The following is a 15,657-nucleotide window of genomic DNA, read 5'->3' as shown; positions in this document are numbered from 1 at the left end:
TAAAACTTCTGATGCTTTAGTACAAAAATCAAGGTAGTATAATGGGACCAAACATCGCTGCATTCTTCATCACATGCTTACAGTAAAAAACAAAGTCAGTTTTACTTAAGAATCCCCATGATACAGCAGTAAAAACTATTAACTTTATTATATCTCAACCTTTGAATAGGGGTTCTTTTCTTAATATTCCATGTGAAGAAATAGGCAGTACATATAAGACAACTATTGCGTGCCAAAGTAGGTTAAGGAAAAATGCTTGTGCAATTGAGCTATAAACTCAACTAGCAGTCTTTCTCATGAAACACTATTTTTACTTGAATGAATGACCTATAGACACTGATAATTCACGTGTGGGTATTTTGAAGATCTTTTCTTAAAAATAAACTAGGTAAGGCAGTCACTTCAAAGAAAAAAGCCCAACTGTATTTATCAGCAATAATAACATTTGGGTTTTAAAGCAAAACTAAGAACATTAGAAAAAACTTGTATCTGTCATTGAAAGCATGACAGCTCCCTAAATCCTTAAAATACTTCTCTGAGTAGAACTGATAGTAAAATCAGTAAATCTAATTTTTTAAAATAATATTTATTAATAAAATGTGTCATTTGGAAGATTTGCATAACTTGGTGAACAGTTTTCAAATGATCAATGAATAATATTAGTAAAACTCCATCCAAGTGCAAGATAGACGAATGGATTTTTTTTTTTCTAAGACAACGTTTGCCTCTAGCGCCCAGGATGGAGTACACTGGCACAATCTTGGCTCACAGCAGCCTACACCTCCCGGGCTCAGGCCATCTTTCCACTTCAGCCTCCTGAGTAGCTGGGACCACAGTTGTGCACCACCATGTCCGGCTACTTTTTGTATTTTTTGTAGAGAGAGAGTTTCACTATGTTGCCCCGGCTGGCCCGGAACTCCTGAGTTCAAGCAATCCACCTGCCTCGGGCCTCCCAAAGTGCTGGGATTACAGTAGTAAGCCACCACGCTTGTCCAATAAATGGATTTTAATGGAGGAGTTAGAAAAGTTCTTTGGTGTGGCTTCAGATTACACTTCACAACCAACCTTAAAGAAACTACTACTGGATAGTATTAAAGAAGAATATCCACAATTATCTGTAAGGGCTAGCCCTTTTCCATCTATATATTTGTAAAAGACTGGATTTCTTTCATATGCTTCGGCCAAATCAACATTTTAAAACAGACTAAAAGCAGATATAGATATGAGTATACATACCTTTAAGCTATCTTTAGCTGTCTTAATGTCTCAAAGTATTAAAGAGATATGTAAAAAATGTAAGAGAATAATGCTCTTTGTGCTGCTATTTTTAAGCTTGGAAAATACACAGTTTCATTTTAAAAAGTTTTTTGTGTTAGACATTATGAGTTTACTATTACTTTATATATTTTTATATTTATTATTTATTTTTTTTTTTTTGAGAGGAAGTCTCACTCTGTTGCCCAGGCTGGGGTGCAGTGGCGTGATCTTGGCTCACCGCAAACTCTACCTCCCGGGTTCAAGCTCAATTCTCCTGCCTCAGCCTCCTGAGTAGCTGGGATTACAGGCACCAGCCATCATGCCTGGATAATTTTTGTATTTCGGTAGAGATGGGGTTTCACCATGTTGGCCAGGCTGGTCTCAAACTCCTAACCTCAAGTGATCTGCCTGCCTCAGCCTCTCAAAGTCCTGGGATTACAGGCATGAGCGACCAAGCCCAGCCTACTATTATTTTAAATGAATAAACATTTTTAAAACATTTTAAAATTTCTGTTTAATTTCTACTTCATTTCGACTGATAATAAATATCAATGGATGTAACCCACATAAACAAAAGTTCTGGGGTTCTTAATAATTTTTTAAGATTGTAAAGGGATCTAGAGACCAGAAAGTTTGTGAACTACTACAATAGAGATTTGAATATCTATACTGTATTTTCACATATACTTACCTATGACCCTAAATTTTTTTGTTTTAAGAGACCAAGTGGATTCCATTATGTTGCCCAAGCTGACTTGAACTCCTGGGTTCGGGTAATCCTCCTCAGCCTCCTAAGTAGCTGAGACTATAAGCATGTGCCACCATACCCAGTTTGATCCTGAATTTTTAACAAAATTTTTGTACTTAGACCAATGTGCCCAATTTCTTAATCCATTTCAACCTCAAAAGAATGTAAGAAAAGAGAACCAAAGCCTTTAATTCCTAAGAAAATGTATTTTGGTATTCAAAAAAAAAGTTACCTGTATTCACAGGAGTTTGAAAGGATGGTGGTGCACTCTCGCTTACATTTCTTTTGGACTCCAGCATCTGTCTCACTGTGCCTGCATTTCTATGAAATACATATACACACAAATAGTCAATAGATATGCCACTCAGGGAATACCAACTGATATCTAGAATAAGCAGTGGCCCACAGGGGAAAAAGGGTGGCTAGACTTGGGTTTCACAACCCTAAACTGCAAGCACAAACAGTGAGGCATAGCTGGCACAAAGACTTCTAAATGCTGGGGTCTATGGCATTAGGGAAGAGTCTTAACTCTTGTATTCTAATGTCTGTTATCAGTACTTAACCTGAATACCAAAAGTAGGTCCTAATATATACAGACATTAGTCTTTCTCACCCTTAACAGAAGCATTTCTCAATTACTTGAAAGAATACTATTTAAGACAAGTGGTTAAAGAAATATATAGTGACCAAAGAATGCCTTATAATAAGTTAGCAAAAGTATTATTCACAGATGAACAATATAATGAAGCAGAAAAAGAAAATATACTAATCAAGTACACCAAACACTTATTTCTACATAAATACCATGATTACACTGAAAGATTCTTTGACCAAATAAAGAAAATTAGAACTTTGTTCTGTTTTTAAAAAACTAGACAGACTATGAATTCTCACCTGTAAGACATGTTATTATTGCTGTTGACATCATTTACAGTTTTTCCTGGTGATACTGGTGGGTTGGGTGGATGCTGGGGGAGAAAAAAAAAATCAAGGTAAAAATAAAACTCAACACACAGGGAATCTTTTAAAAAAAAATTAGACCTGTAGATGCCTGTCAATATATTATCTGTCACTGTTCTAATATAATGGGAAACATTGCCAGCTGAGACAATAATTTGAATCTTGGCATTATCACTTGTTCATTGTATCTTAAGCAAATCATTTACTTTGCTGAAGACAACTGCTTATCATTTGAGAGATTAATATAATAATTCCTGCATCTCAGTGTTCTTATGAAGAATAAATTTAAAACACCAGAACGGCTCACATGCTGTAAGAGTTTAAAAAACATTAACAATATAAATCTAAAGAATAACCAGACTCACTCATTTAACAAATAGCTAGTGAATGCCTACTATGTAGCAGGCATCATATTAGCACCAGCAATTCAACAAATAAGTGGTATCCAATGTTACAAATCAAAATTATTTTTAAGTTGTTTTTTAAAAAAACTACTACCTACCACTATGTGACTTAAATTATTTAATAAAATGTCACAAATCTAAGCTTCAGTAACAACTTATTTCAGCCTTTCCCCCCAAAACCAGGGAATACAGAAATGGAATTATAACACCTACATATTAACTATCATTATTTAGGCCTCCATCATTAATAACACTATCATCATTTATCTCTTAAAACGAGGCTGGGCACAGTGGCTCACACCTGTAATAGTAGCACGTTGGGAGGCTGAGACAGGCAAGGATTGCTTGAGCTCAGGAGTTACAGACCAGCCTGGGCAACGTAGCAAAACCCATCTCTAAAAAAAAAATACAAAAATTAGCCAGGCGTGGTAATACACGCCTGTGGTCCCACCTTCTTGGGAGGCTGAGGTGGGAGGATAGCTTGAGCCGAGGAGGCAGAGGTTGCAGTGAGCCGAGATTGTGTCACTGCACTCCAGCCTGGGTGACAGAGCCAGACCATGCCTCAAAAACAAACAAACAAAAAATGAGAAGAATAAAATATCTCTACTCAAGACTAAGTCAAGTGTAAGAATAACATATTAAACCAAAGGTAATAAATGCTTAGAATTACATTGAGCAGATGCCATTAATCACTCTTCTTAACAACAAATACATCTTGCTACTTTGTATATGACACAACAATAATTTCAACCTTCTAGTATGACATTGCATTAGATACGTGTAGAGGGAAAAACAATAGAATTAAGACAATCTGCTATAAAGGTGCTTAAAATCTGGCTGTCAAGATAAACAAATGTAAAACAAGAGAAAAGCAAATTAAAATAACTGTAATGTGAATGGAAAAAGCTTAAAAAAGAAAAGCTTTTAGGGAAAGGAATGCATCTTTAAGCACATTGTTGAGTAATTTTTTTTTTTTTTTTTTTTTTTTTTTGAGATAGAGTCTCACTGTCGCCCAGGCTGGAGTGCACCATCCTGCGGCACCATCTTGGCTCACTCTAGCCTCCACCTCCCAGGCTCAAGCGATTCTCATGCCTCAGCCTCTGAGTAGCGGGGATTACAGGTGCCTGCCACCAGGCCCGGCTAATTTTTGTATTTTTAGTAGAGGCGGGGTTTCGCCATGTTGACCAGGCTGGTCTCGAACTCCTGACCTCAAGTGATCTGCCCGACTCAGCCTCCCAAAGTGCTGGGATTACAGGCATGAGCTACTGTGCCTGGCCATCATTGAGTAATTATTACACTCAAAATGGTTAAGATAAAAGAATATTTCAGGAGAAAAGCAAAAAAGAAGAATAAAAGCATAGAGAATAAATAAAACAAATGGTTTAGAACACAGGAGTCATTTGATGGAGGATTTTTGAAAACTGTGGTATGATCAGCAACATGTCAGAACAGGAAGTCCCCTCTGCTTCCCATATGTAGATGACTTAACAAGATAAGCATCATATTGCCTGCATGAGATTTCCACAAATTAGTTGAGAGGATATGGCATCCCAGGTGAGCACAAGGCCAAAAAGAGGCACACTGGAACAGTTAGGAAAATACATTGCATTTACTCACTATACCCCATCAACCTCCCAACACAGCTTCTACATCAGAAAGGAAAGAGAAAGTTGGAGCTTGAATCCAACTGTTTAAGAAAGATGCCCAACGCATTAGATTTTGTCTTACCCAACATGGAGGATTAACCTGGAGCAAGAACTGTGACTATGGCACTTTGGATGCCTGTGAGCCTCAGAGACCAAAGGCAGGACCCTCAACTTGATAGAGCACCAGAGAAATTGCAGTAACACAGACAGACAGCAGGGGAAGCACTAATACAACAGCTTGCCAAAGTACCAGAGGCTGCTATAGCAAAGACAGGTACCAGAGGGAGCTTCAGAGTGGAGAGGCAAACCTCTTCAGATGGAAGGGTACAAGCAAAAGCCCAGAGAAGACACATAGCCAAAAAAAGGTGTTAGAGGCCCACAGACTCTCTAACAAGGCTGACTGGTGAAGCCCTTCCTGTGTACAAGAGTCCACAAAGACTGGGAGATGCGGCTGTTTTTTCAAATGCTAAAATTTCAACAAGCATACAAATAAACAGAGAAACATGGTCCAATCAAATAAATAAAATAAATCTCCAAAAACCAACCCTAAAGTAACAGAGAGCTATGAATTATCTGCCAATGAATTCAAAATAACTATCATTAAGACACTCTGGCCAGGCCTGGTGGCTCATGCCTGTAATCCCAGCACTTTGGGAGGCTGAGGCAGGCAGATCACCTGAGGTCAGGAGTTCAAGAGCAGCCTAGCCAAAATGGTGAAATCTTGTATCTACTAAACATACAAAAATTAGCCGAGCGTGATGGTGGGCACCTGTAACCCCAGCCACTCAGGAGGCTGAGGCTGGAGAATCGCTTGAACCCAGGAGGTGGAGGTTGCAGTGAATGGAGATTGTGCCGTTACACTCCAGCCTGGGCGACAGGAGCGAAACTCCTTCTCAAAAAAAAGAAAAAAAAAAAAAAAAAAAAAAAGATAATTAGGTGAAAGTGAAAGAGACAACAGAAAACAGCAAAATCAGGAAAAGGGTGCATGAACAAAATGAAAATATCAACAAAGAGAAACTGTAAAAACGTATCATAATACAAATTATAAAGCTGAAGAATACACTGAAATGAAAATTCACTGTAGAGAATCAAGAGCAGACCGGATCAAACCGAAAAATAAATCCACAAGTTTGAAGACAGGTCATTTGAAATTGTCAAGCCAGAGGAGCAAAAAGAGAATGAAAAAAAGCTAAGAAAGTCTAAAGGACTTTTGGGACACCAACAGGCAGACCAATATACACACAAGGGAAGTAAAGGAAGACAGAGAGAAAGATAAATAATTGCTGAAAATGTCTGAAAGTGGAAGAAGAAAATGGAGATGCAAATTCAAGAAGCTCAAAGACCTCCAACTATTGTTAACCCAAAAACATCTACACTGAGATACATTATAACCAAGCTGTCTGAATCAAGTAAATAATCTTGAAAGCAGTAAGAGAAAAGCAACTCATAACAACACACAAGGGAACTCCCATAAGATAACACGCAGATATCTCAGCAGAAATCTTGTAGGCCTGAAGGAGTGAGATAATATATTATCAAAGTGCTGAATCAAACACCTGCCAATCAAGAATACTATACCTGGCAATAATATGCTTCAAAAATGAAGGTGAAATTAAAATTTTTCCCAGATTAGTAAAAGCTGAAGGAGTTTCATCACTATACCCATCCTAAAAGAAGTGCTGAAGAAAGTCCTTCAAGTGGAAACTAAAGAGTGCTACACAACATCATGGAAGAATACAAAAATATAAACTTCTCTAAGAAAAGGTTGATAAGGAGAAAAATACAGAATCCTGTATTCTTGTTATATTGGTGCATAAACCACTTTTAATTCTGGTATAGAACTTAAAAGCTTAAAAAAACTAAAAATATGTTAACAGATACACAACATAAAAAGATGTGATACACGACAACAGTAACATCAAGTCATAGTGAGGCAGATATAGAGTAGCACTCTTATATGATTAAAGTTATTTGCAGTTTAATATAGATAGTTGTAACTTTAGGATGTTTTATGTAATCCCCACGGTAACCACAGAGGAAACATCTACAGAAAATACACAAAACGAACTGTAAAAGGAATGAAAGCACACTACTATACCAAAAGAAAAACAAAAAGCAATGAAACACGAAGGAATCAAGAAACAAAAAAAAGCTACAAGTCATAGAGAAAAAAACAAAATGACAACAATAAGTCCCTTCCAATGAGCAGTTTATTTAAATGCAAATGGATAAAACTCTCCAATCAAACGACAGGTTGACTTAATGTTTTTAAAAATAAGATCCAACTATATGCTGCCTACAAGAGGCTCATTTTGGATCCAAAATACAACACAGAATGAAAGTGAAAGGATGGAAAAATATATTCCATGCAAATGGTAACAAAAAGAGAGTAAGGATGGGCCATACTTATGTATGACAAAATAGACTTTAGGTCAAAAACTGCCAAAACAGACAATGAAGAACATAATGATAAAAGGGTACTTTCACCAGCTGTAACACACACACACCCCTACATCAGAGCTCCAAATATATGAAACAAACATTGAAAGAATGGAAGGGAGAAACAGACAGTAACACAATGATAGTAGGAAACTTCAATACCCCACTTTCAATAATGGATAGAACCATCAGACAGAATATCAACACGGAAACAGAGAACTTTAACAACACTATATGCTAATTGGACCTAACAGACACATAGGATAAGCTATCAAACAACAGCAGAATACACATTCTTCTCAAGAGCACATAGAAAATTCTCATGGATAGGTCACATGTCACAACCCAGGTCTTAACAAATTTAGAAAGAATGAAATCATACCAAGTATCTTTTCTGACAATAATGGAATGAAACTTGACGTCAACAGCAGAAGAAAAGTAGGAAAAGTCACAAATATGTGAAAATTAAACATGCTGTTTTAAAAAAAAAAAAACCAACAAGTCAAAGAAGAAGGTAAATTACAAGATATCTTCAGACAAATGAAAATGAAAACAAAATATAATAAATTGTATGCAGTGAAAACAGTGGTAAGAAGGAAGTTTATAGTGGTAAAACACAAACACAAAGATCTCAAATCAACAATCTAGCTTTACAACTCAAAAAACTAGAGGGAAAAAACTAAACCCAAAATTAGCAAGAGGAAAGAAATAATGAAAATTAGGGTGGAAGTAAACAAAAATAGAGAATAGAAAAACAAAAACAAAACTTAAAAGTTGGTTTAAAAAAAATCAGCAAAATTGATAAATCCTTAACTAGGCTACCTAACAAAACAGATGACTTTAAAGATGAAAAGAAATGAAAGAAAGAGAAGACATTAGAACTGATGCTACATAAATGGAAAGGATTACAAGAGACTACAATGAACAATTACACACCTGCAAACTTGATTACCTAGAAGAAATAAATTCCTAAAAACACACAACCCACCAAGACTGAATTATTAAAAGTAAATAAATAAATAAATCTATAATTAGTAAGGAGACTTAATCAATAATAGAAATCTCCTAACAAAAAAAAGCCTAAGGCCAGGTGCGGTGGCTCACTTGAGGTCAGGAGTTCAAGACCACCCTGGCCAAATGACGAAAGCCCGTCTCTACTACAAATACAAAAATTAGCCAGACGCGGTGGTGCAGGCCTATTATTCCAGCTACTCAGGAGGCTGAGGCATACAAATCACCTGAACCAAGATCACATCACTGCACTCCAGCCTGGATGACAGAGTGAGACTCTGTTGCAAAAATAATAATTATTATTAATAAATAATAAATTTTAAAAATAAACAAAATTAACAAACAAAAACCTAAGACCAGATGGCTTCACTGGAGGATACTACCAAACAATTGGTAGTATTCCAAGAGGAGTACTTCCAAGTAGGAGTACTTTCAAATTCCATTTATTAGGCAATCATTACCTTGATACCAAAGCCAAACAAAGATACTAAAACTACAGACAAATATCCCTGATGAATACTGATATAAAAATCCTCAAGAAAATATTAGCAAACCAAATTCAACAGCATGTAAAAAGATTATACACCATGACCAAGTTGGTTTATCTGAGGAATGCAAGGATAGATCAAGATATAAAAATCAATGTAACATATTAACAGAACAAAGGACAAAACCCACATGATCATCTTAATTGATGCAGCAAAAGAACTTGACAAAATTCAACACCCTTTCATGGAAAAAAATAAATAAAACACTTATCAAACCAGAAATGGAAATTATCTCAATTTAACAAAGGCCATACATGAAAACTCCATGGTTAACATCATGATACTCAATGGTGAAAAACCGAAAGCTTTCCTTCTAAGATCAGGAATTAAGCAAGCATGCCTACTCTTGCCACTTCTATTCAGTATAGTACGAGAAATTCTAAACCAAACAATTATGCAAGAAAAAGAAATAAATGGCATCCAAATCAGAAAAAGAAGTATAAATATCTTTGTTCACAGATGATATGATCTCATATGTAAAAACCCTAAAGACAACTGTTCAAACGTAAGCAAACTCAGCAATGTTGCAGGATACAAAATCAACCTGCAAAAATCACTTGCATATCTATAAACTATAAAAAATATAAAAAAGAAATGAACAATATAATTTACAATAGCATCAAAAAGAATAAAATACTTAGGAATACACTTAAAGGGAGAAAACAATTATACAATAAAAACTACAAAACAATGTTGGAAAAAGTTTAAAGACACAAATAAGTGAAAAGACATCCTGTGTTTATGGATTGGGAAGTCTTATTATTGTTAAAATATCTGTATTACCCAAAGCAACCTACAGATTCAATGCAATCCCTATCAATATTGCAATAGTGGGTTTGTGTTTTTTTTCCAGAAAAAAATCCTAAAATTCATACGGAATCTCAAAGGATCTTGAATTGCCAAAATAGTTTTGAAAAAGAACAAAGTTGGAGGTTTTCAAACTTCCTGATTTGAAAACATATTACATATTAGGCTAAGTTGGCCAAGGGGGCGGGGGGTGGGGGAACCACACAAAATATATTACAAAGCTACAATAATCGAAAAAAGTGTGGTGCTGGCACAAAAATAGACAGTGACCAAAGGAACTGAATAGAGAGCTTAGAAATAAACTCACATATACGGTCAAATGATCTTCCACAAAACTGCCTAAACCACACAACGGGATAAGGACAGCCTCTTTAATAAATGGTGCTGGGAAAACTGGATATATACACGCAAAAGAAAGAAGATGGACTCTGACAAAATATATAAAAATTAACTCAAAATTGACTAAAGATTTAAATATAAGACCTAAAACCATAAAATTCCTACAAGAAAACATACGGAAAAAGTTTCATGACATTGGATTTGGCAATGATTCTTTTGTATATGACACTAATAGCACAGGTAAGAAAAGCAAAAATAGACAAACAGAACTGCATCAAACTTAATAACTTCTGTATATGAAAGGAAACAATCGAGAGAAAAGGAAACAAAGAACGCAAAAAAGTTGCAAATAATTTATATGAGTCAATATTCAGCATATATAAAGAATGCCTACAACTTAGTAACAACAACAAAAATAAGGCACTTGATTTAAAAATAGGCAAAGAACCCGAAGAGACTTTTCTCCAAAGGAGATACATAAATGGCCAACAAGCATATGAAAAGATGCTCAACATCACTAGTCATTAGAGAAATGCAAATCAAAACTACAATGAGGTATCACATACATCCATGAGGATGGTCACTATCAAAAGAACAGAAAATAACACATGTTAGTGAGGTTATGGGAAATCTGGAACTCTTGAGCACTACTGGTATAAATGTGAAATGGTGCAGCCTCTATGAAGAACAGAATGGGGGCTCCTCAAATATCTAAAGGTATTACCATACAACCTAGTAATTCCTCTTCTGGGTATATATGCAAAAGAATTAAAAACAGGATCTCAAAGAGATAGCTGCACTCCCATGTACATTGCAGCATTATTCAAAATAGCCCAAAGATAATAATGGACCAAGTATCCATCAACAGATGAAACAATAATAAAAATAAAACCAGAAAAGGGTAGCATGAGGGAGTCCACTTACGGTGATGTAACAATTTTATATCTTGACTGTGATGGGGGCTACATAAATCTATACATGTGATCAAAGTGCATGGAAGCATAAACACTCACAGACAGACATGAATGCACAATGAATTTTTAAATACACATGTAAAAACTGGTAGAAACTGTTAAGTCTGTAAACTACTTAACAAAATTGTCAATTTCTTCACTTTGATACTGTACTACAGCGATAAGATTTCACCACGCAGGGGAAGCTAGGGGAAGAGTTCATAGGGCTCTATGTACTATTGCTGCAAAAACAGGAAAGAATATATGAACATGCATCAATACAGAAAACCTCTAGGAAAAATGATTACTACTTATTGATATTGGCAATTTACTATGTGCCAGACAATGGAACTATCAAGATCAAGAAATGGACCTTGTTCAAATAAAAAAATTAAAAACAAAAAAAATTCAGGAGGAAAAGAAAATAAATCCAACTAAAAACTATAATGCAATATACAAACTACTATATTAAAATATGAATAATAAAGGAAATAACAGAAGAGTGGCAAAATGATAAACAAAGGAAAAATGAAGGAAACACCAACAAGCAAAAGCCAGACTATGGAAGTCAATTTATGCTATGATGTTTGGACTTAATTGTATACTTTAAAAAATATTCAAACTGTTTAAGTCAATAAAGTGACTTAATCTAATCTCTGTATATTACAGTTAAAGCATAAAAGAGGACTGACTACATGGGGAAGAAAGGAAGGGGAGAACAGGAATACTACAGGCAGTAGAATACTAAAATACTTTGGGGAAAATAGTAAGAGACCATACTGGGAATCTGACAAGAATGCAAAATGAAAGAAACAAGGTAAGACAAATCCCTGAAGCCTAATTTTAAAGATGGACAGAAAATACAGCTTCAAGAATTGCATAACCTAAGGGGCCAGGCACAATGGCTCATGTCTGTAATTCCAGCACTTTGGGAGGCCAAGGTAGATGGAACACCTGATGTTGGGAGTTCGAGACCAGCCAGGCCAACATGGTGAAACCCCGTCTCTACTAGAAATACAAAAATCAGTCAGGCATGGTGGTGGGCACCTGTAATCCCAGCTACTTGGGAGGCTGAGGCAGGAGAATCACTTGAACCCATGAGGCGGAGGTTGCAGTGAACCAAGATGGTGCCACTGCACTCCAGCCTGGGCGACAGAGAGACTCCATCTCAAAAAAAAAAAAAAAAGAAAAAAGAATTGCATAACCTAAAATAGAATATAAATGTTGATATATGAGAACAGTAAATGAGGATTTGAAAGGGGTTCATTAGTTCTAGGGCTGAAGATCCAGAAATTACATAGAGGAGTACACAGTTTGAAAGCAAATTTCAGATTTGTAATACAGTTTCCTCCTAATTCAGCATTTCCTAAGATTACCACTTAGTGCTAAATATTAATTACGCAAGAATAGAAAAATTTTACTTCATGTCTTTTCTTAAGATCTTCTTTGGCTGCTTCAAAGCGTTTGGTTAACCTGGCTATCTTGGCCTGAAAAAAAAAAAAAGACAAAAATGAATGGAAATCAAATAGTATTACAGCATTAAAAAAAAAAACCATGAATATATAAAAAGAAACCTACAGAAAACAGGATCCTCAGAAGATAGCTGAGTAAAGAAAATAATTAAGTTGATTATAAACTATATACTTGGAAAATACAGTTATGACTAAAACTAAGTGACCCCTAAATTCAATACTCAGATGTAAACACTCTTAATTAGGTTAGCCTATTTCTTCCTCGAACTTTTGAGTGTTGCTCACTTACCAGTACATTCCTGAATACGTAAGCCTGTGTTTTGTTATTTTTTTAACACAGTTGTAATCACACTTGATTTTCTCATTGAGAATTATAAAGTGGAAATATCTGTAAGTCATAAAAGATCCCTTGCCAATACTACATATGGATGGATGTATAGGCTTTACTGTGACACTTTCAACAGAAGCGTAAATGAATGCTCATATATTACTTTTTCACAAATTAAATTACATATTCTGTTAGTCTTTAACAACCTGATAAAAACATTACCTTGGCTAGGCATGGTGGCTCACACCTGTAATTCCAGCACTTTAGGAGGCCGAGGCAGGCAGGTCACCTAAGGCCAAGAGTTCGAGACCAGCCTGGCCAAAATGGTGAAACCCATCTCTACTAAAAACACAAAAATTAGCCAGGTGTGGTGGCACATGCCTGTAATCCCAGTTACTCAGGAGGCTGAAGCAGGAGTATCGCTTGAACCCGGGAGGCAGAGGTTGCAGTGAGCCAAGATCACGCCACTGCACTCCAGCCTGGGCAACAGAGTTAGACTCTGTCTCAAAAAAAAACAAAAAACAAAAAAACCCATTACCTTGTTTGTGTCAACATGGTCAGTGAGATTATTAATCATTTGTTGTACTTATACAAACTCCCTAATCACATATTTTGCCCAAATACATATTGAAAGGAAATCTGAGAAAAAAAAAAGCAGAACAAAAAGAAAAATAAAAATTATCATTTCACCACATGAATATTTGGTTGTATCTCCTTTCAGTCTTTTACTAAGCACAGACATAATATTCAACTGTTTCTATTGCTGTTGCTGCTGAAGCCATTTTAAATTAAACATATTTTCAAGAAAATTAAACTTCTGAGTGTATTCATGAGGCCCTACCTAAGGAAGAGCTCTACCAGAGAATTTCTTTTGTCCAATAAGAGCATACATTTCATAAAAATGAGAAAATGTTATGATTTACTTTTAAAGTTTCTTGCAGAAAGCAGTCACTTCTAGAGGAGACCCCAAATCTTAAAATGTGCTTAAGTCCAATATTATGGCCTAGGCAATCAGTTACCTATGACTCTCAAAGGTAAAGATTTTCCTAAGGACTTACTTATTTATGCATGTTATTAAGGCTCAAGATCATAAAGCATAATTTCATATCCTTAACATGGATTTACCTTTCTGATGACTAAAATATCTCAAATAACTTTCTAAAAAGGGAAATGGGAAAGCCAGGTGCAGTGGCTCACGCCTGTAATCCCAACACTCTGGAAGGCCAAGGTGGGCGGATGGGTGACAAAGCGAGACTCTCTCTCAAAAAAAAAAAAAAAAGAAAGAAAAAGAAAAGAAAGGTATATGGGAAAGGGAAGGTATTTTCTGTACCCCAGCTCATGCGAGAATGTCATTTTTTCTTTAGTCAAATCATATAGGTGGGCCAGGCGCAGTGGCTCACGCCTGTAATCCCAACACTTTGGGAGGCTGAGACAGGTGGATCACAAGGTCTGGAGTTCAAGACCAGCCTGGTCAACATGGTGAAACCCCATCTCTACTAAAAATACAAAAATTAGCCAGGTGTGGTGGTGCGTGCCTGTAGTCCCAGCTCTTCGGGAGGCTGAGGCAGGAGAATTCCTTGAATCAGGAGGCAGAGGCTGCAGTGAGCCGAGATCGCACCACTGCACTCCAGCCTGGATGACAGAGCAAGACTCTGTCTAAAAAAAAAAAAAAAAAAAAAAATCTAGGTGGTTACACTAAAAATTGCATAGTATGCATAATATTATTATTCTATTTTTACTTAAGCCCCCCCAAAATCATCTTGTATATGTTACATGTATAGAAAAAGATCTACACATTCCAAGGTTAAAAGTAGTTACCGCTGGAAGCTATGATTGGCAGAAAGTGGGAAAGAAAGTGAACTAAGGACCTCATTTTCACATCACATAGATTTGTGGTATTCAAACTCTTTTTTAAAAGAATTATCATTTTAAAAATGAATCCAGTAGCAGAAAAACAAACTCAAAATGTGGACACTGATTTATAGTTTTCTGATATTTAATATTATAAAACAGAGAAATCAAAGAGCAGCCTTTTTGTTTTTACATAAGAAGCTGTACAATTCTTTTTTAATTATAATTCAAAATATCTGCCATACTGTCTCTAAGAATGGCTATTTTGGTAAACATTCTGAGACATTTTTAAAAAATGAATAAATAAGTCATTTTTGTAACTCCAGAAAAGTAATATTCTATTACACTGGGTTTTATTTGGGAAACTAGACAAACCAAGAATTTCACTGCATATGTACCCAGGAAACCTCTTAGGAAATAACTCTGTCTACAAAAAAAAAGAGGTTTCCTTAACATCAAGATTGGCCTATAACAAATATTACTGCTCATAAAAGCAAGTAAATAAACAGAGCCACAGTTTCTATTATTTAAAACTGTCTCCATATTAGGCTGTCATAAATTTATTTCATTGATAGGGAACAGGAGCCAAGGCTGAAAGGAAAAAGTAAAATAGACATTTTCAGTTAAATCTCCTTAAAATGGCATTTTCTAAGTCATAACCAACGGAATGTTATATTCCAGAGTGTGTTGACAGCTTTTCCATTTCTGTAAGAAATCTAGTTGAAATTCCGAGTATTATGAATTTGAACTATACTGTGATTTGAGAGGAATCAAGTCTTCCTATTTAAGAGCATAGTACTAATCACTGTTGACTCCTGTTTTCTTGTTCTGTCGTTTTTCTTCATAATGGTCTTAAAATTTTATTTTTAGGTTTATTCTTAAGTGCTTACTCAT

General features: G+C 35.7%; 1 protein-coding gene across 4 annotated transcripts in view; it reads right to left on the bottom strand.

Annotated features, from left to right (window-relative positions):
- ATF7IP (activating transcription factor 7 interacting protein) overlaps positions 1-15,657 on the bottom strand; it is a 112,877-nt gene that overhangs the window by 38,736 nt on the left and 58,484 nt on the right. For all 4 annotated transcript variants that reach the window (XM_055358716.2, XM_055358718.2, XM_055358715.2 and 1 more), the window contains exons 6-8: positions 12,534-12,599; positions 2,900-2,973; positions 2,238-2,326 (exon numbers count right to left, since the gene is read on the bottom strand). In XM_055358716.2, coding sequence (XP_055214691.1) covers positions 2,238-2,326; positions 2,900-2,973; positions 12,534-12,599 — 229 coding nt within the window. The remainder of the gene's footprint in view (positions 1-2,237; positions 2,327-2,899; positions 2,974-12,533; positions 12,600-15,657) is intronic.

The sequence above is a fragment of the Gorilla gorilla genome, chromosome 10, assembly GCF_029281585.2.
Source record: "Gorilla gorilla gorilla isolate KB3781 chromosome 10, NHGRI_mGorGor1-v2.1_pri, whole genome shotgun sequence".
NCBI classification, from domain to species: domain Eukaryota; kingdom Metazoa; phylum Chordata; class Mammalia; order Primates; family Hominidae; genus Gorilla; species Gorilla gorilla.
The sequence above is the reverse complement of the archived record's forward strand: the minus strand, read 5'-3'. Positions and strand labels throughout refer to the sequence as shown.